Below are 20650 nucleotides of genomic sequence, written 5' to 3'. Positions count from 1 at the left end.
TGCTTTCCCCCCTCGGCAACACGCTCCAGGCCTCAACGCTTTCTCCCCTTCCCCCCTACTGGCCACTTCCCCCCAGATCTCGCTGCTGCACCCCCGCCCCCACCCCCCACTCCCCTGGCCGATTGTTCCCTGCTTCTCGCTTCATGCCACCCCGCTCTCCAGCAGCTCACTCCCCGCTTCAGCAAGGAACAATCGGCCTGGGGAGTGGGGGGGGGCGGGGGGGATTAAGCAGCTGAGGGAGGGAAGTGGCTGGTAGGGAACAGGGGGGAGGGCGAGAAAGTGTCGAGGCCTGGAGCAAGTTGCCCAAGGAGGGAGAGCGGCCAGTGGGGCGGGAGCAAGTAGCTGAGTTGGGGTGAAATCATATAAAATCAGTCATATAAAATGAGGATAATGAATTGGCAGCACATTTTATACTCTGCCCGATTGTCTTCTCCTTTGATCAGATTGCCAATTCACTATCTCCCAAAAGTATCAGAACATGGAAATTCAATCATATATTTAATAGGATTACTGGAATATTAAATGGATCTGATGTTATCACGCCCATCTGAGAGCTTTGCTCTGCTCCTTTTAAAACTAGCAGAGAAGTTAACCCTTTCTGCTAGCAGCCTAGCTCACCACAACTGTTAGTTTGCTGAATGAAAATTTAGATATATATATAGAGCATTATGAAATTTTAAGTATCTGAATGGTCAGATATGTCTGGATGAAGTAACCCATTTAGCTCCGGGCAGAATGGGTCTTTTGTTTTTTTTCCCACAGGTAACTGCAAGTGCAACAAGATTTCCAGCAGCTTCAAGAATTCAAGACAGTTTGTATTCTATTCTGCATACTAGTATATTTCTGAGCTTCCATCCAACTTAATGTAAGGTTAGTTTGCTGGAACTAACTGGCCATAAGCATTTCCTGTGATAAATTGAGCAGCGCCATCTTTAATCCTGGCAGCTGCCTGAACGTCGCAGTGTTGTTCCAGTGGAAGAGGCTGCATTTGCGCATGTGTTAGTACTGCGTCACCTAGTGGTTGCATTGTCAGCAAACGCAGCCATATATTTTTGCAGGACTCATTACAGGAATCCAGCCAGAAGTCAAACCTGGAATCATGTGGAATATTTATAAGTTGTTTGGAATTAAGAAAGCGTAATTATTGAATGTGCCTATGTTAATTTAATATAATGTAAAGTTTAAATCAGATCAATGGCAGGTTAAATGTGGCTGTGAAAAATTTACAGACTGTGAAAACTCTGCCATGTAATTTGTGAATGCTTGATACTGCTTTTGTTTTTCTTTTTGTTTATTTGTGAGCATTAACTTTTTCTTTAGTTTTTGATAACAGGGATTTGAAAGGTACCTGAAGAAAGAAAACAAAGTGATGTAATTTGTTTTTCTTTCTCCCTTTTGTTTTAAAAAGCATGTGCTATTTTACTCTGTGTTTAGTTGATAAAGTATTGGTTTGAGTTAAGTTGCAAGTTGTTAAGGTTGTGTTTAAATCAAAACTGTGCGTTGTGAGAATGAAGAATGTAAAGTGTGTAGCATAAGGAAGTTCGTGCTTGTGTGTGGAATGAAAGTATTTGTGTGAATGATTTTTTGTGTTTCAAGTTTTAATGTGTTTTTCTTTCTGAAATTGTAATTTTACAGTAGCAGTTTTAGCACTATAAGTTTAAAAAACACCATCAGTGAGAGTTATGAGCGTGGATTAACTGGGAAGTGTAATTAATAAATGTTTCAAGTTATGAAAACTCGTGTTGTGATTGCTGGCCAAAGTCACAACTCGAATATATTATAAACATCTGGGAATTTTGCTCCGGACACAAGGGGAATTTTTTTTTTTAGATTAAATGAACTGCTAATTAGAACTTGAAAGCAAATAGTTTGAGCCTGGAACAGTCCTGGGTGTTCTGAACTCAAACTGTACAAAAAAAAATGAAAAGGGAACTTGAAGAAAAGGGGTGTTTGGAAACAATCGGAGTCTTGTTTTAAAAAGAGAGACTCAGTTGATGTTATCACGTCCATCTGAGAGCTTTGCTCTGCTCCTTTTAAAACTAGCAGAGAAGTTAACCCTTTCCGCTAGCAGCCTAGCTCACCACAACTGTTAGTTTGCTGAATGAAAATTGATGTATATATATTGAGTATTATGAAATTTTAAGTTTCTGAATTGTCAGATATGTCTGAATGAAGTAAGCCATTTAGCTCCGGGCAGAATGTTTTTTTCCCCCCACAGATAACTGCAAGTGCAACAAGATTTCCAGCAGCTTCAAGAATTCAAGACTTTCACTGTCACAGCATAGTCACAATTTGGACTAAAGGCTTCGCCTTTTCAAAAACTTTTGTTATTTGTTATCTTCTGAGACAAAGTGCTTGAAAATGGGAAATATGGGAGTTACCTCTAAAGTAGTTACAAACATTTCTGGCTTTAATGTAAAACACCATGCAATACCACCAAGACTGGGCATAAGAAATTAGAATCGATAAGCAAAACTAAATTGATCTGAGCAGTTATTTCAAGCACTCAAAGGGGAATTTATTTGAAGATTAAGGGGATTATCAAATTTAGAAAAACTAAAAAACAAAAAGTCCACCTGCAAACCCAGCAACACTGTTATTTGAATTTGGGATAATTTTGAGATGCAAAAAGTCCAGTGTAATTTAGCAAGTTACTTTTAAGAAACTAAAATGAATGTACTTTTAAGCTAAGATAAAGAACAAACAAAATATGATAATGCTTGGAATCAAATGTAAATGTTTGATTTCTGTTTTAAAGATATGAGTATTGGACTGTAAAATTTCTCCAGGGCTCAAAATGAAATAGAAATATTATTAATGGGAATTTAAAGTTAAATCTGGCCGATACAAGGGATAATAATGGAATTTTGGGGATACAATGGTGAAATTAGAATTCAAACTGTTAAATTAATATAGTTTGGAATTTCCAAGAAGTCCAGAACTTTTCAGTGAAAGTCAAGAAAGTTTAGGAAAGACTGGTAATTTGATATCTTTCTTCTGGAGATATTTGTATCCTTGCCTATAAGTTTTTTTTAAAGGGAGCTGCATTTGATAGTCTGGCTGCTACCCAAGACATCGGGACCATGCAGGGGGAGATAAGCAAAGATCTCAGACAGACACCACACCTATGCCCACTTTTTTTGGGGATCTTTTAATAAGACAGTCATAAATGTGTGGCATGATACTGGGATACCGGTGTAAGAGTGCAGATATGATATGTTACATGTGAAGCAGCTAACATACAAAATGCATGGTGACATACACTGACGAATAGGTCTCAGACATGTGCTGAAACTTGACGTGACAGCATGGCATGAAATAGTTAATGTGACCAGCAGAGTGAGTCAATATTTTAAATTATCAAGGTACTGACACATACTCCATAGAGAAACTGACTTCACAATAATCAGGATAAATTAAACACACTGGTAATGGATAGAGGGAGTAAAATTAAAGTTCAGAGATACAGTTGAAGTGCGAGGAAAATAATACTTAACAAGAACTATCCACAAGATGGATACAGGTAAAGAGAGAGCTGGAGAATCTTTTAAGCCCATGCATGATGGAGAGACACAAATTTGGACAGGATGTAGTGAATCACTTATAATGAAAGCAATATGATGCTTTTGTGACCAGTGTGATTGGGCCATGGATGTTGCCATCATGATTAGGTAGGTTAGAATCAAGGCAGGGGAATGGTTGGGTATCGGTACAGTAGTCAGTACTGCAGCCTGGAATAGAAAGGATCACCACCTCACAGAAACACTTCGTAAAAGTGATGCAGAACAATGACTGTAGAATGCTGGAAATACAACAGCCGGGCGAGAGACTATACATAATGTAGGCCAACACCCATGGCTCTGGACTCTATCTATGTTTATGATACTAACACAGGCCATTGTATTTGTAGTAGGACTTTTTATGCTTTGCTATTTGCTACTTGTGACAAGTGTATTACAAGACACGAAGCTTCGAGCTTGCGGCTTTTCTTGAAAATAGTAAAATAGTTAATGAGGAGTTGATACTAATTGTATTTAGCTATTATAAACTAACATTTAGCTTGATGAGAACCCTTCTTTGTAGTATGGTAAAATGGGACAATGTAGGAAATAGGGCACAGTATTGACAAGATGTCAAGGTAGAGGGATTCTGGGAGATTATGTCAAGCTTTAAAATGCTTACTTGCAGTAACAGGGTGAGACCTTGAAAGCAGACAGTGAAAAACAGCTTGTGCGAACAAATTGTACATTTGTCCAGTATGAGACAAGGGACCGTCCTAAAGCAACATGTGAGTTTAAGCAAACACGAGTAAATTGTACAATGGAGGCTTTTAGAACTGACCTAAAGCTGACATAAACTGCATACATAGGAGAAGGAGAATACGGTGTTACCACCATAGAGATGGAAAATAATTATGGATATGAAAATCTATGCCCTGTTCCCAAAGCAACCTTTTGTTTTACCCCAGAAACATCTGTCAGAATGGTGACCGAGAATTGATAAATATTTACCATCATAATATCACAGAAATTAGTGTAAAAGATAAAATGAAGGGACAATTACGGGAGTATGTGGAAAGATTCGGTTATAATGTCCCACAGCTGCCTGAACAACTGAAAGGATTAAGAGAGAGCATTGCTAAATCCTGCATGGCACCTCCACACCAGGGGAATGAAATGCAATTTGAGAAAAGTGCATTTCATTAAAAGGGTTGAGAGAAAAATATATAAGATACAGCAAACCATGCATTTCTTTCATGGATTCCCATTACTTCATGAATCCTAAAACTTTAAAACTGTCTTTTCTGGGTGCCAGTGCTGCTTTCATTTCCCCTTTTTGGCATCCCAGTAACCATGTGGTTCTTTGGGCAAGTTTTTCTTCAGTTTTCCCATCGCCATGACTGCCTAAGGTCTTTATTCCTGTTGAGGTCTGCCAAGGGAGTTGAGGGGGGGTGCATAGATTTAATTAGCCCTAAATTGCAATTTTTTCCAAGAGAATCAGTAGTGGGCGGGTCTATCCTGAACTCTCATTCAGTGCTTTGCTGAGTCATGCAAAGGCTTTTGACTTCAGGGGATGGTTGGTTCCCTTTTTCTCTGACTGTGGGGAATATTTTTTGTTCTGCCCTTTGTTCTCCGGGACACTCCTGCCTGTAAGTATTTATGCAGACTCTATGGCACTCCCCTGTGGCACTTCGACTAGGTGAGGCATCACCATCACGGTTTCACTGTCACCTAGAGGTCTTTCTTTGTTGCTGCAGATTCCTGTAAACGCTGTTAGCAACTCTGATGGGGTGCTTCTAAAGTCTGCACTTACATAGGAGGATGTGGGGTCAAACCTTTTGGGGTTGGCTGACCCGACAGTAGGGGTTTTCATCTAGGAGTCCTCCAGGTTTCACTGTAGGTTAGGGTTTCCCCTCAACCTGGCACATGTGTCAACTCTTGCAGTACTCCACCACATCTTTGTGGAGTTTTGGCCAATCAAACTGCTGTCTTATGCGGGCTTTAGTCTTTTGTCTGCCGGCATGTACAACCACTGTAGTCTCGTGGGCCCTTCTTAATATTTCTCCCCGGTACCTCTGCGTCACCACTAACTGTGAACTACTGCCCTCTCCTTGCTCTCAGGTCTGTGAGGAGAACTGCATTTCCTCATCAGTACCTCATTCTTTAAATAGTAGCAGTCAGGGACTCCCTCTGCTTCACTTTCAGACTGGGAAGCCTGTGCTAACTCTTGCAATACTGGGTCGGCTCGCTGAACCTCAGCTAGGGAGAATCCATTTAATTCATTCCCTGGGTCTCATAACTTTCCAAAGAAAGTCTCAATCAGACAAACCTGATCATCTGCCTGCAGTGCTAATTCAGTCTTCCCAGGGGGAGTTAGTTTGATCATGGCCTGATCCACTACACATTCAGGGAAACTGCAGGGGTCTGTCTCCTGCCACTACTGCGGGGGCTACCACCTTCACCCCCACCAGATCATTACCTAGGAGCAGGTCAACCCCGTCCACAGGCAAACTAGGGACAATCCCTACGGTCACTGGTCCCGAAACTAAGTCACACTCCAGGTGCACCTGGTGTACAGGTACAGGCATACATTCCCCTCCAATACCATTCACCACCATTTTGGTATTCACTGCACTCTCTGGGGAAAAGGTCAGGCCTTTTCCCAGTAAAAGGTATCTAGTGACCTTTGTGTCCCTGAGAATCACTACGGGCTTGCATGCCCCACTTGAGCGGTATGGGATTACTTTCCCTTCAGACACAAATCGCTGATAACCTTCAGGAATCCTATTAAATTTTCCTGCACTTGCAGCCTAAGCTTCCCGTCTCACTCTTACTGCAGTTAAAGCCACAGCTTGTTCTGCTGTGCTTTCCATCAGGGTCCCGTCTTCACTGAGTGGGTGTGCCCTGATTAACCTTACTGGTCTTACCTTTAGTTTCCAGCAGTCAGCTTTTAAATGCCCTGCTTTATTATAATGGAAGCACACAGGTCTCTGGATCTCACTCTTGCTCACAGCACCTTCCTTTTTGGTTAGAGGAGGGCCCCCTGTGTTTCCTGCTTTCCTTTCTCTCCTAGGACTGCCTGGGCTTCTATCACCTTCCCACCCTTTGTCCTTTTCAGATTTGTGCTGGTGATTAGGAAAGGTTCTCCCTGGGAAACCAACTTTTAAATTAAAGCAAACTCATCAGCCAGAACGGCTGTTTGCCGCACTGTCTGAACCCGCTGCTCCTCGACATGGGTCTTTATTGAGAGTGGGAGAGAGTTTTTAAATTCTAACAGAACTACTTCCCTGAGATTCTCATAGCTGTGCTGTACTTTAAGAGCTCTCAGCCACTGGTCAAAAGCCAGTTGCCTACTTCTTTCAAACTCCAGATAAGTTTGATTACCTTGCTTCTTGAGGGTTCTAAACTTTTGGTGATAGGCTTTGGGTACTAATTCCTATGCCCCGAGGATAGCATTTTTGGTCAGTTCATAATCTGATGAACTCTCATCTGGCAACAGGGAATAAATCTCATGGGATTTTCCAGTTAGCTTGCTTTGTAGTAAAAGAGACCAGGTCTCAGCTGGCCATTTTAGCTGCCTTCCCAGTTTCTCAAAAGACACAAGAAATGACTCCACATCTTCCTCACTGAATTTTGGAATTATTTGAGCACGTTTTAGTAATTTTGTACCCAGCCCTGAATTATGCTTCTCCATATTGGCCATGCTTTCACTGTGGTTACTCTGTCACCCCCTGGTTAACTCAAGCCGCTTCAGCTCTCTTTCTTCGCATTTTTTCTGGAATATTCTTTCTCTCTTGTTCCTTCTCCTGTCGTTCTCTTTCCCTGTCTTCTAATTCAAGTTTCCTTTGTTCCATTTGTATCTTTGCTAGCAGTACTGTGTTTGGGTCTACTTCTAACCCTGTTTCTGCTTCTTCAGATACTGGGGAAAAATGGTTGGCCACTAGCCTTAGGAGTTCAAACTTCCTAGCCTTGCCACTTACAGTGATCCCACGCTGCTCAGCCATTTTCCTCAACTCCTCTATAGACAGTGCTTTTAACTTACCCCAAGTTACTTCACCCTGGCTTGGAGAGCTACTAACTTCAGTTGCAGACATGTTAGTATTCAATCGCACACAACCTCAAGAAAACCTGCAATAATCTTGCTCTTTTCGTTTGATTGGGAACAATTTGGCTTCCCACTTCCAATTTCTCTCGTTTGTCTGTGGGTCAATTCTGGACGCTAGCACCCAAATTTCTGTTATGACCAGGTGAGAAAGAGGGCTAGGATTCCCTTTCAGCCTTCACCTGGACTGACAGTAACAGGGTTTAATTTTTTAAACACACTGTTTTTAGCTCCCCCTTCGTGAACCCTTGTTCACCGCTTTCCAATTATAAGGCAAAGAAATGAGCACAAACAGGCTTTCTTAGGTTGAAAGAAGAAAGGTGAAATTTTATTAAACTTAAACTTTAATTCGATCGATGCCTACGGATACACGAGACGCCCACACTAGCATGCATACATGATACACACATGCAAATAGAGACAGAAAAGAGCAGAAGAAAAAATAAAGTGGAAAGGTTTGAGGCAATATCTGAAGAGTTGTTATTATGGGGCTTCGAGCTCACTGTAGTGTCCTTGATTGTAGGTGGATTCTTCTTAAACCTTGTTCACTGTAGGAGTCTTTTCTCTCTTGGGATTCATGTAGAAATATAGAAAAAGAGGAGCAGGAATAGGCTATTTGGCCCTTCGAGCCTGCTGCACCATTCAATATGATCATGGCTGATCATCCAAACTCAGTAACCTGTTCCCGCATTCTCCCCATATCCCTTGATCCCATTAGCCCTAAGAACTATATCAAACTCTTTCTTGAATATACTTAATGATTTGGCCTCAACTGCTTTCTGTGGTAGAGAATTTCACAGGTTCACCACTCTCTGGGTGAAGAAATCTCTCATCTCAGTCCTAAATGGCTTATCCCATCCTTAGACTGTGACCCCTGGTCCTGGACTCCCCCACCATTGGGAACATCCTTCCTGCATCTGGTCTGTCTAGTCCTGTTAGAATTTTGTAGGTTTCTATGAGATCCCCTCTCATTCTTCTAAACTCTAGCGAATACAAGCCTAATTGACCCAATCTCTCTTCACTCGTCAGCCCTGCCATCCCAGTAATCAGTCTGGTGAACCTTCGCTGCACTCCCTCCATAGTAAGAACATCCTTCCTCAGGATAAGGAGACCAAAAGTACACACAATATTCCAGATGTGGTCTCACCAAGGCCTTGTATAATTGCAGCAAGACATCCTTGCTCCTGTACTCAAATCCTCTCGCTATGAAGGCCAACATACCATTTGCCTTAACAGTCTGCTGCACCTGCATGCTTACTTTCAGTGACTGGTGCACAAGGACACCCAGGATTCGCTGCACCTCCCCCTTTCCCAATCTATCACCATTCAGATAATAATCTGCCTTTCTGTTTTTGCCACCAAAGTGGATAACCTCACATTTATCCACATTATACTGCATCTGCCATGTATTTTCCCACTCTCTCAACCTGTCCAAATCACACTGGAGCTTCTCTGCATCTTCCTCACAGCTCACACTCCCACCCAGCTTTATGTCATCTGCAAACTTGGATATATTACATATAATTCCCTCATCTAGATCATTAATATATATTGTTAATAGCTGGGGTCCTAGCACTGATCCCTGTGGTACCCCACTAGTCACTGCCTGCCACTCGGAAAAAGGCCCGTTTATTCCTACTCTTTGTTTCCTGTCTGCCAACCGTTCTCTATACATGTCAGTACCTTACCCCCAATCCCATGTGCTTTAATTTCACACGCTAGTCTCTTATGTGGGACCTAATCGAAAGCCTTCTGAAAGTCCAAATACACCACATCCACTGGTTCTTCCTTACCTATTCTACTAGTTACATCCTCAAAAAGTTCCAGGAGATTTGTCAGGCATGATTTCCCTTTCGTAAATCCATGTTGACTTTGTCCGATCCTGTCATTGTTTTCCAAGTGCTCTGCTATTACATCTTTTATAATGGACTCTAGCATTTTCCCTATTGATGTCAAGCTAACGGGTCTAGAATTCCCTGTTTTCTCTCTACCTCATTTTTTAAATAGTGGTGTTAAATTAGCTACCCTCCAATCTGTTGGAACTGTTCCAGAGTCTATAGAATTTTGAAAAAATGACCACCAATGCATCTACTATTTCTAGGGCCACTTCCTTAAGTACTCTGGGATGTAGATTATCAGGCCCGGGGGATTTATCGGCCTTCAATCCCGTCAATTTCCCTAACACCATTTCCCTACTAATACTGATTTCATGCAGTTCCTCCTTCTCACTCGACCCTATGTCCCCAACATTTCTCAGAGGTAATTTGTGTCCTCCTTTGTGAAGACAGAACCAAAGTATGTATTTAATTGGTCTGCCATTTCTTTGTTCCCCATTATAAATTCCACCGTTACTGACTGTAGGTGACCCACATTTGAGTTCACTAAATCTTTTTCTCTTCACATATCTATAGAAGCTTTTACAGTCAGTTTTTATGTTCTCTGCAAGCTTACGCTCATACTCTATTTTCCCCTTCTTAATCAATCCCTTTGTCCTCCTTTGCTGAATTCTAAACTGCTCCCAATCCTCAGGTTTTCTGCTTGTTCTGGCCATTTTATATTTCTCCTCCTTGGATCTAATACTATCCCTAATTTCTTTTGTAAGCCACGGTTGAGCCACCCTTCCTGTTTTATTTTTGCACCAGGCTGGAATGAACAATTGTTGTAATTCATCCTTGCGCTCTTTAAATGCTAGCCATTGCCTATCCACTGTCAACCCTTTACGTAACATTCCCCAATCTATCACAGCCAACTCGCGCCTCATACCTTCATAGTTTCCTTTATTTAGATTCAGGAGCCTAGTCTCGGAATCAACTCTCTCACTCTCCATCTTAATGAAGAATTCTATCACCTTATGGACGCTGTTCCCCAAGGGACCCCGCACAACAAGATTGATAACTAATCCTTTCTCATTACACAATACCCAGTCTAGGATGGCCAGTTCTCTAGTTGGTTCCTCAACATATTGGCCCAAAAAACCATCAAGTACACACTCCAGGAATTCCTCCTCTACAGTATTATTGCTAATTTGATTTGCCCAATCTATATGTAGATTAAACTCACCCATAATTACAGTTGCACCCTTATTGCATGCATCTCTAATTTCCTGTTTAATGCCACCCTCTACATCACCACTGCTGTTTGGGGTCTATATACAACCCCCACCAATGTTTTCTGCCCCTTGGTGTTTCTTAGCTCCACCCATACAGATGCCACATCAGGATTCTCTGAGCTAATATCCTTCCTCACTATTGTGTTCATTTCCTCTTTTACCAACAATGCTACTCCACTTTCTTCCCTTTTTGCCTTTCCTTCCTAAATATTGAATACCTTTGAATGTTCAGTTCCCATCCTTAGTCACCCTGCAGCCATGTCTCCGTAGTCGCAACTATATCATATCCATTTACATCTATTTGCGTAGTTAATTCGCCGACCTTATGCGAATACTCCGCGCATTGAGACACAATGCCTTTAGGTTAGTCTTTTTAACACTCTTAGTCATCTTAGCATTATTTCGCACTATGGCCCTATTTGTTTCTTGCCTTCGATTTCTATGTCTTCCACTTTTGCCTTTTTGTTTCCTGTCTTTCGTTCCTATCCTTGTTCCTTCCTCCTCAGTCTCCCCGCTCAGGTTTCCATTCCCCTGCCAAAATCCTCCCCAACAGCACTAGCAAACGCCCCTTGTGAGGACATCGGTTCCTGTCCTGCCTGGGTGCAACCCACTCCGCTTGTACAGGTCCCACCTTCCCCAGAACTGGTCCCGATGTCCCAGGAATCTAAATCCCTCCCTCCTGCACCATTTCTCCAGCCACACATTCATCTGGTCTATTCTCCTGCTCCTATATTCACGAACATGTGGCACAGGAAGTAATCCTGACATTACTACTTTTGAGGTCCTGCTTTTTAATTTAACTCCTATCTCCTTAAATTCACCTTGCAGGACCTCATTCCTTTTCTACCTATGTTGACGGCACCGACATATACCATGACCACTGGCTGTTCACACTCCCCCTTCAGAATGTCCTGCAGCCGCTCCGAAACATCCTTGACCCTAGCACCAGGGAGGCAACATACCATCCTGAAGTCTCGTTTGCAGCCATAGAAACACCTGTCTGTTCCCCTTACAATTGAATCTCCTATCACTATGGTTCTCCCAGTCATTTTTCCCCCTCCCCCTGCTATGCAGCAGAGACATCTGTGATGCCATGAACTTGGCTGTTGCTGCTTTCCCCTGGGAGGTCTCCCTCCAACAGTATTCAAAGTGATATATCTGTTTGAGAGGGGGATGGCCACAGGGGACTCCTGCACTACCTGCCTGCGCCTACTACTCCACCTGGTGGTCACGCATCCCTTTTCTGCCTGTGCAGCCATTTCCTGTGGTGTGACCACCTTGCTAAACGTGCTATCCACGACGTCCTCAGCATTGCAGATGCTCCACAGTGAATCCACCTGCAGCTCCAGCTCCGTAATGCGGGTAGCCAGTAGCTGCAGATGGATACACTTCCTGCACACATGGTCGTCTTCAGTTGGTTTCTGGAGTTCCGTGAGAAAGAGATGGGAGCAGACAGGACAGGAGATGAGATCTGCTTCAGTCCAGGAGCAAATAGCTTTCTGCCCAAACTCTTAGTTCAAACTCTACAACAGCCAGTTAGTCATGTGACTAGCTGGTCTGGCCATGTCTTTTGTGGATTGAATTGGAGCAGGGAATAGCTCCTTTGTCTACAAGCTCTGTCTGTTAATATGCAAAAATGTTTTTGCAGCCAGGGGCCTGGCAATCCCTTGCTACAGGACTTCTCTTCTTCCCAGCAACAATTTGAAATGTAATGTCCATGTGGAGAAATTAATGTGCCTTAATCTTGGCAGGTGGGGGCCTGCATGACACCAACTGAATAAATTACAAAAAGTAGTTATCTTGATTATAAAATATGACTGTAATTTGTATTTTAAAGGGAGGAAGCTGTAGGCTTGAGGCCTGCTGCCACTACTTTTTGTATGTTTTTGCTTTTGATTTAAAATTAAACGTGTATTAAATTTTTAAAGGTTACTTTGTAGACATTGATTGAAAACTAAGTGTACTCTAATTAAGGGAAGTAATTAATCAATTATGTAATCAATGGCAATTAATAGTATGACTTGTTTTCCACCTCCGCCTCCCCCCCCAACCCTCCAGCCCCAACGAACTTTTTTCCTTTTGTTTTCATGTTGGTCAGGCCAGGCCATGCACAGCTGTTTTGTCTAAACTACTGTTTTCTCTTCTTGAAAATCACAGTTGCTTTCTCATTGTTTAAACAGAAGTCAGTTCTTATTGTATTTGATGACCCTTGAACTACAAGCCAGGACAATGGATAACCTTGCACATGGTGTGGTCCACTATGATGCGGTATCAGAAGATGGAGTTTAATTGATGGACAGTATAATCTATTTGATGGCAGGCGAGAGACACCATCAAAGGATGTGTAAACATCCTAGCAGCCTCCTAGTGCCTGTGAGAAGAATTTGATAAGGACTCATGGTTGTCGGATCTTTGTTTTGCGAAAGTCTGGATGGAAACTTTGGAAAGCTTGAATAGAGCCAGAAATTGGACTTAAAGGGGCGCAGCATCCCAACGTTTGGGGTTACAGCCGGAGTGGACTAGTCATCCACTGAAGACCACGGAGGAAGGGACGCCGACAGAGTGACTGACCGGAGAGTCCATCCCTGTGCAAGGTTCTCTGGAGACTTGGTGATGCATGTATCAAGGGAGAGCGGTAACCATTTTAGGGAGCTGTTGTGAACAGACTAATTTGGGGTTATAGCAGTGTGCTTTAAGATTTTTCTGTCTTTTTCAATACTTTTTTTCCCTTCCTTTCTTTTAATAAAGTTATCTTTCTTTTCTTTTTACCATTAATAATTGTTTAATAATTACGCAATAAAATTACTGTTTTAACACATTATTTGGTGTTGAGTCACTCATTCCTGTTACGTCTAGAGTACAGCTCTGAACCTAAGTGAGAATCCACAGGTGACTCTCGCCCTACACTACCTCAGCTCCTTACCTGTTGAAATCCTTATACATGCACTTCCAAGCCTCAAGCAAACCAACTCTCTCCTTGCTACTCACACATTCTCCACCTTCCACAAACTGCAACTTCTTTAAAATTCTGTGGCCTTGTCTCACATTGCGTTCAGTTTGTTCAACACCCCGTCATCCCAGACATCTCTAAGTTGAAAATCCACATTTTTATCTTTAACCCCTCCATGGCCTCACCACACTGCAACTCCACACTCTTCTTGAACCTTACAACCCCTTCTCCAAAATTGCTGCTCCTTTGATTCCACCGTCTTTTGCAACCCTCTTCCCTTTGTCCCATCACTGGCAAAAATGATCCAAGCACTTGGATCCTTCTCTCTGGAATTCCATCCTTAGAGCCCTTTAACCTTTCTATCCTTCATTAAAATCTCCACAAACTCGATCTTTCCAACAAGCTTTTGGTCACCGCCTCATCTTTCCTGGCTTAAGTTTCCATGCATCTTCTGTGAAGCACCTTGGGATGTTTCATTGCATTTATATTGCACTTTTAATGTAAGTAGTTGTTGGACTAGTATTGTAATGCAATCTTTGATGAATACAGCTACCACTCCACTCAAAATGGGGTTCCTCCTCAAGCCATTGGATTTAATTTAATATGAATTGCTCAATCATTGTTGTTTATGGTAAGTGGATTTTCAGAGATATTTTATGGCAAGTTACAAAGGAACGATAAGGACTAGGTTAAAATTAATAGCAATATCAAATGTTGTCCAGATTAAAATGCTGGCCATAGCAGAGTATTTCTAACCATTTTAAATGGCATAAAGATGCCAACTGAATTTGGACATCAGTGGAAGTAACCAAGATCAGTAGAAATTAGGTTAAATCAGATTTAACTGTTCTACATGCAGTGTGAGAACATTATCATACTGCTTTGCCTCAGACTTAAAATGATCCTCATGTTTAAATCCCTTCATGGCTTCTCACTCTATCTCTCCCCATCATGGCCCACCCCTCATGGCTGATACTATATGGTAAAATCAAGGAGAGTTTTACGCTAAAATGGGGGCTCAGAGGAACAGAAAAAGTGAGCCCATCCACTCCTCCAGATTTACATTCCAGCATGAAATATTTTGTATGACAAGTAGATAAAACCTTTTCTGAGTATAGACTTTTATCATGCATTAGTATCTGAGGTTTTTGCTCATATTGCTATTGTCATTTACATATCACTTTACCTTCTAAAACCTTCAGTTCCACTGAGAATGTTGTGTACTTCATCTGAGGTAAAAGTATTCCACAGATGTATTGTCCTGCATCTTCCTTTTTTAGTTGTTGTAGGGTTATAGAAATCATTCTTGTACTTCTATCATCAGTGATGGATACTCTTCCCAAGTACAGTTTATTCACATATCCAGCAGTATCTGTGATATTAACACACAAGCCAGCTAGCACTTTACACCAGCTTTTTGTATAACCATCATCGTTTTGGTCATATTGCAAGTGCACAGTCACTGTTTCTGCCAGGTTTCCATTGATCACCGTTGGCCCTCTTAGTTTACAGGAACCTGCTGGTATGTAAATTGGAGATAAGTTTACAACACAAGTAAATAGGATGAAATGAGAGATGTACCAGTTAACTTTTGACAAGTGCTACTTAGTATGATAAAGATTGAACCTATGTCGCAAGTTCCAATACCATTCCAACAACAATTCAGTCTTCTAGACCTCTTCAAAGAAATTAAAAATTAAGCATAGATTATTTTCCAAAATAGTGGGTCTCTTAAGTTCTTTCCCTATTTTCTGAGGAGTTAACCCCTATCTTTAGGCAAAGTATAGATCATAATGTTTCTGAGAGCACTAGAGCTAATTTTGCCATCTTGGCTTGTATTGATTTATAAAAGCAAAAAAAGTGAATTTGGAAAAAATAACTCCTGATTTTCTCATTGGTGACCAAACCCTACTTACTAAAACTCTAAACAAAACAATGAGCAAGTTTTAAAGTTGAAGTTTTAGAAGTGGTAGGCAGTTTGCCTTTCTCTGCTTTTATTGTGTATTTATATTTACATAGAAAACCGTAATCTTTATTTCCTTACCTGATATCAGCACAAATAACAGTAGAGCTTTAAAATTCATCTTCTGACCATAAAACCAGTATTCTCCCACTTTTCAGTTTTGGAATTTGATTTTTACTTGTATTTGCTTTTCACAAGCTTCCAGAATGAGGAACTTTATCACTGCTGTTTCCGGGTTTTTGCTCAATAGGTTGCAATTGCTGAGTTAGCACATAGTGATGCTTTAGACATGATTGGTCTCTTGAACAAGCTTAAGAAATAACAGAGGGATAATCAACAAATGTCAAGAGTATGTTGAAATATAATAGCCAAAGCAGTAGAATCCAAGTCAAAGGAAGTCCTAATGAAATTGTATTGTGTTCTAATCAGATTGTATCTTAAATAGTGTCCAGTTCTGGTCCCAGCATCTCAGGGAAACATTCAAACAATGGAAACAGTGCAGAGGCAGAAAGCAGTTTAGAATCAAATTTGAGGTCTGAGGAAGAGCTGAAGAAACTTAGGCTTTCCATCCTGGAAAAGTGGTGTCAGGGAGGTAAATCTACAACAAGATAGTTAAGGGAATAGAAAAGTATAAGAAGTTAAATTGTGAGAGTAGGACAAAACAACTCAAATTCAAACAAGCAAATGGTAAATTTAGGAAATTCTTCCTTACAAAGTGATTAACTTATCAAATAGACGTCTAGGAAGAACAGTGACATCGAATACCCTAGAATCTTTGAATAAAGAAATGGATGCTGCAATAGGGAACATTAGAGTCCTTTTCTTCCCCTCAGCCTGTTCCACTGAAATTCAGCATTAACTCATGGAACAGAACCATATTTCGACTAGACACTTTACAGCCTTGCGGAATCAACACTGAGTTCAACAATTTCAGATCACAGCCTCTTCCCCTTTTTTGGATGGTAGCTGCTAGTGGTGATTCTGCCTCCCCATTTACAACTCCTCTAGGCACATCTTTTGTTTCTTTAGTTGTCCCATTATCTCTTTTTGCCTTTCAGCATCATCCCTTTTGTCGTTTAATCGCTCCTGCCTTTCATCTTATCACAGAGCTTCCGAATTGTTCTTTCCTCCCCTTCCTGGCTTAAAAACTGTTACATCTCCAAGCGCTCTCAGTTCTGATGAAGAGCCAATGACCTACAACATTTCCTGTTTCTCTTACGACAGATGTTGCATGACCTGAGTATTTCCAGCATTTACTGTTTTTATTTCAGATTTCCAGCATCTGCAGTACTTCACTCTAACATTAAAATCCTTGTGGATAGATGAACTAAGGTGGCCTAAAAGCCTCTCTCATCCATACCTTGTAATCAACTATAAACATATTTGGTTGTGTCTATACCCCACGATACCTAGAGATCAGAACTGCACTCCATGAAAATGTCTATGCGTCTGACACCATCCAGAATCCCTGTGGTTATCAGTTTATGCACAACCTATCAGTGCTATAGTAGTTTTATGCCAATTTAACAGCATGAAACACACTACAGTTCAGCTTGAGAAGGGAAAATGTTTTGGCTGTACTTCAATATGTTAACATTTAATTCAGATTTAAACAAATATTTAAAAACGAAAATGTCTACCTTCCCAGGTCATTTTTTTAAAGAGGAGATATTGTATCAACTTTGCTTGAATTTCTATTCTCAAAGATGTGGGATACCATGATGAGATGCATGGTCAATCTGGTAGTTAACCAAGCTAAAGAATTTGGGAATAAAAATAGTTAATGTGAGAAGCATAAGTATTCGACAACATACTTTGGGTAGATTACATTTTTTTCTATTCATTCATGGGATGTGGGCGTCGCTGGCTAGGCCAGCATTTATTGCCCATCCCTAATTGCCCTTGAGAAGGTGGTGGTGAGCTGCCTTCTTGAACCGCTGCAGTCCGTGTGGGGTAGGTACACCCACAGTGGTGTTAGGAAGGGAGTTCCAGGATTTTGACCCAGTGACAGTGAAGGAACAGCAATATAGTTCCAAGGCAGGACGGTGTGTGACTTGGAGGGGAACTTGCAGGTGGTGGTGTTCCCATGTATTTTCTGCCCTTGTCCTTCTAGGTGGTAGAGGTCGCGGGTTTGGAAGGTGCTGTCTAAGGAGCCTTGGTGCATTGCTGCAGTGCATCTTGTAGATGGTACATACTGCTGCCACTGTGCGCTGGTGGTGGAGGGAGTGAATGTTTGTAGATGGGGTGCCAATCAAGTGGGCTGCTTTGTCCTGGATGGTGTCGAGCTTCTTGAGTGTAGTTGGAGCTGCACCCATCCAGGCAAGTAGAGAGTACTGAAATTCAGCATTAACTCATGGAACAGAACCATATTTCGACTAGACACTTTACAGCCTTGCGGAATCAACACTGAGTTCAACAATTTCAGATCACAGCCTCTTCCCCTTTTTTGGATGGTAGCTGCTAGTGGTGATTCTGCCTCCCCATTTACAACTCCTCTAGGCACATCTTTTGTTTCTTTAGTTGTCCCATTATCTCTTTTTGCCTTTCAGCATCATCCCTTTTGTCGTTTAATCGCTCCTGCCTTTCATCTTATCACAGAGCTTCCGAATTGTTCTTTCCTCCCCTTCCTGGCTTAAAAACTCCAAGCGCTCTCAGTTCTGATGAAGAGCCAATGACCTACAACATTTCCTGTTTCTCTTACGACAGATGTTGCATGACCTGAGTATTTCCAGCATTTACTGTTTTTATTTCAGATTTCCAGCATCTGCAGTACTTCACTCTAACATTAAAATCCTTGTGGATAGATGAACTAAGGTGGCCTAAAAGCCTCTCTCATCCATACCTTGTAATCAACTATAAACATATTTGGTTGTGTCTATACCCCACGATACCTAGAGATCAGAACTGCACTCCATGAAAATGTCTATGCGTCTGACACCATCCAGAATCCCTGTGGTTATCAGTTTATGCACAACCTATCAGTGCTATAGTAGTTTTATGCCAATTTAACAGCATGAAACACACTACAGTTCAGCTTGAGAAGGGAAAATGTTTTGGCTGTACTTCAATATGTTAACATTTAATTCAGATTTAAACAAATATTTAAAAACGAAAATGTCTACCTTCCCAGGTCATTTTTTTAAAGAGGAGATATTGTATCAACTTTGCTTGAATTTCTATTCTCAAAGATGTGGGATACCATGATGAGATGCATGGTCAATCTGGTAGTTAACCAAGCTAAAGAATTTGGGAATAAAAATAGTTAATGTGAGAAGCATAAGTATTCGACAACATACTTTGGGTTGATTACATTTTTTTCTATTCATTCATGGGATGTGGGCGTCGCTGGCTAGGCCAGCGTTTATTGCCCATCCCTAATTGCCCTTGAGAAGGTGGTGGTGAGCTGCCTTCTTGAACCGCTGCAGTCCGTGTGGGGTAGGTACACCCACAGTGGTGTTAGGAAGGGAGTTCCAGGATTTTGACCCAGCGACAGTGAAGGAACAGCAATATAGTTCCAAGGCAGGACGGTGTGTGACTTGGAGGGGAACTTGCAGGTGGTGGTGTTCCCATGTATTTTCTGCCCTTGTCCTTCTAGGTGGTAGAGGTCGCGGGTTTGGAAGGTGCTGTCTAAGGAGCCTTGGTGCATTGCTGCAGTGCATCTTGTAGATGGTACACACTGCTGCCACTGTGCGCTGGTGGTGGAGGGAGTGAATGTTTGTAGATGGGGTGCCAATCAAGTGGGCTGCTTTGTCCTGGATGATGTCGAGCTTCTTGAGTGTAGTTGGAGCTGCACCCATCCAGGCAAGTAGAGAGTATTCCATCACACTCCTGACTTGTGCCTTGTAGATGGTGGACAGGCTTTGGACAGTCAGGAGGTGAGTTACTCGCCTCAGGATTCCTAGCCTCTGACCTGCTCTTGTAGCCACAGTATTTATATGGCTACTCCAGGTCAATGGTAGCCTCTAGGATGTTGATAGTGGGGGCTTCAGCGATGGTAATGCCATTGAATGTCAAGGGGAGATGGTTAGATTCTTTCTTGTTGGAGATGATCATTGCCTGGCACTTGTGTGGCGCGAATGTTACTTGCCACTTATCAGCCCAAGCCTGGATATTGTCCAGGTCTTGCTACATTTCTACACGGACTGCTTCAGTATCTGAGGAGTCACGAATGGTGCTGAACATTGTGCAATCATCAGCGAACATCCCCACTTCTGACCTTATGATTGAAGGTAGGTCATTGATGAAGCAGCTGAAGATGGTTGAGCCTCGGATACTACCCTGAGGAACTCCTGCAGTGATGTCCTGGAGCTCAGATGATTGACCTCCAACAACCACAACCATCTTCCTCTGTGCTAGGTATGACTCCAGCCAGCGGAGGGTTTTCCCCCTGATTCCCATTGATCTCAGTTTTGCTAGGGCTCCTTGATGCCATACTTGGTCAAATGCTGCCTTGATGTCAAGGGCAGTCACTCTCACCTCACCTCTTGAGTTCAGCCCTTTTGTCCATGTTTGAACCAAGGCTGTAATGAGGTCAGGAGCTGAGTGGCCCTGGCAGAACCCAAACTGAGTGTCACTGAGCAGGTTATTGCTAAGCAAGTGCTGCTTGATGGCACTGTTGATGGCACCTTCCATCACTTTACTGATGATTGAGAGTAGGCTGATGGGGCGGTAATTGACCTGGTTGGACTTCTCCTGCTTTTTGTGTACAGGACATACCTGGGCAAGTTTCCATATTGCAGGGTAGATACCAGTGTTGTAGCTGTACTGGAACAGCTTGGCTAGGGGCGCGGAAAGTTCTGGAGCACAGGTCTTTAGTACTATTGCCGGAATATTGTCAGGGCCCATAACCTTTGCAGTATCCAGTGCCTTCAGTCGTTTCTTGATATCACGTGGAGTGAATCGAATTGGCTGAAGTCTGGCATCTGTGATGCTGGGGACTTCAGGAGGAGGCCGAGACGGATCATCAACTCGGCACTTCTGGCTGAAGATTGTTGCAAATGCTTCAGCCTTATCTTTCGCACTGATG

At 42.1% G+C, this 20650-nt stretch overlaps 1 protein-coding gene across 3 annotated transcripts in view; it reads right to left on the bottom strand.

The window, feature by feature from the left end:
• Positions 1-16728, bottom strand: part of LOC137383901 (CMRF35-like molecule 8) — a 30331-nt gene extending 13603 nt beyond the window's left edge. The window contains exons 1-3 of one of the 3 annotated variants that reach the window (XM_068057281.1): positions 16337-16728; positions 15706-16222; positions 14848-15177 (exon numbers count right to left, since the gene is read on the bottom strand). In XM_068057281.1, coding sequence (XP_067913382.1) covers positions 14848-15177; positions 15706-15745 — 370 coding nt within the window. In that variant the 5' untranslated portion in view covers positions 15746-16222; positions 16337-16728. Of the gene's footprint in view, positions 1-14847; positions 15181-15705; positions 16223-16336 lie in introns of all 3 variants that reach the window. The other 2 variants (XM_068057278.1, XM_068057279.1) reach the window with 2 other exon arrangements.
• Positions 16729-20650: the final 3922 nt, after the last annotated feature.

Source organism: Heterodontus francisci, chromosome 25 (genome assembly GCF_036365525.1).
Source record: "Heterodontus francisci isolate sHetFra1 chromosome 25, sHetFra1.hap1, whole genome shotgun sequence".
NCBI classification, from domain to species: domain Eukaryota; kingdom Metazoa; phylum Chordata; class Chondrichthyes; order Heterodontiformes; family Heterodontidae; genus Heterodontus; species Heterodontus francisci.
The sequence above is the reverse complement of the archived record's forward strand: the minus strand, read 5'-3'. Positions and strand labels throughout refer to the sequence as shown.